Here is an 893-nt window from a genome sequence, read left to right on the forward strand (position 1 = left end):
TATTTTGCATCTTACCAAGTACAACCTCAAGATACTACCCCAACACAAGTTCAATCGCTCGTATCGAGGGAAAGGGTGGCAATAACAACGCATCACTGTAACTAAGGGGTCTCACAGAAATACAAAATTAACTCTCCAACTTAGTCTATTTCTTCAACAACTCTTTTCCATCTCTCCGATGTCCAAATAGGTGGAACCTTCCGGTCTTCTCCTCTGACCCGTGCTCATCCGCCAAAAGGGATGTCGTCATGGGAGCCTGTCGGAACTCACAGTCTAGGTCCGTCACAACAGATCCTCTAGCGCTACTATCAGCCCTAGTGGTCATCGGGGAGACCTAAACCATATCTTTCCATACCAACCTCAAGATATCCTCACCTCAATAGAACCTCTCGATCGTCTACTTTGCGAATGCTGTATTAGCTTAGGGTCCTTTACAGCGTGGCTTGAGCCGCCACAACAGAAGGCCGACTTCATCTTAGTCGACCAGGACTCCTTCTTCCCATTGTTGTTGTTCTCAGTCGCTGAGGAGCTGCTCTCCTCATTACTCTTCTTAAAGAGGCGGACCATACGCTGATATGTAGAAAAAATACAACTTGAGCAGGCTGAAATGACTTATTGTCGACACTTAGTATCAACAGAACGCCATATAAAAGAGATATGCAAAAGTATCATTGACCAATACGAAATGAATGAACTTAGGCTGCTACGACTTTTCTCCGTAAATTCCATACCCAACTACTACATAATCGAAACACATCCGTTTCTATTACAAAGCTCGATTAACAAGTTTTCCACAACATCTTAATACAGGATTTCGATCGGCAAATTCATAGTAGGGTTTGCATAACAGCATAGACAAGAAGGGAGGGGTATAAGCGATTCGACCTACCAGC

The 893-nt window shown here is 44.0% G+C and overlaps 1 protein-coding gene across 1 annotated transcript; it reads right to left on the minus strand.

Annotated features, from left to right (window-relative positions):
* Positions 1-145: 145 nt before the first annotated feature.
* Pmar_PMAR024979 (hypothetical protein) lies at positions 146-567 on the minus strand (the record flags this gene model as incomplete). The annotated part of the gene is made up of 2 exons (XM_002775079.1): positions 146-334; positions 376-567. The coding sequence occupies 2 exons, from the start codon at positions 565-567 to the stop codon at positions 146-148; spliced, it is 381 nt and encodes a 126-aa protein (XP_002775125.1).
* Positions 568-893: the final 326 nt, after the last annotated feature.

Source organism: Perkinsus marinus (genome assembly GCF_000006405.1).
Source record: "Perkinsus marinus ATCC 50983 genomic scaffold scf_1104296956750, whole genome shotgun sequence".
Taxonomy (NCBI): Eukaryota; Perkinsozoa; order Perkinsida; family Perkinsidae; genus Perkinsus; species Perkinsus marinus.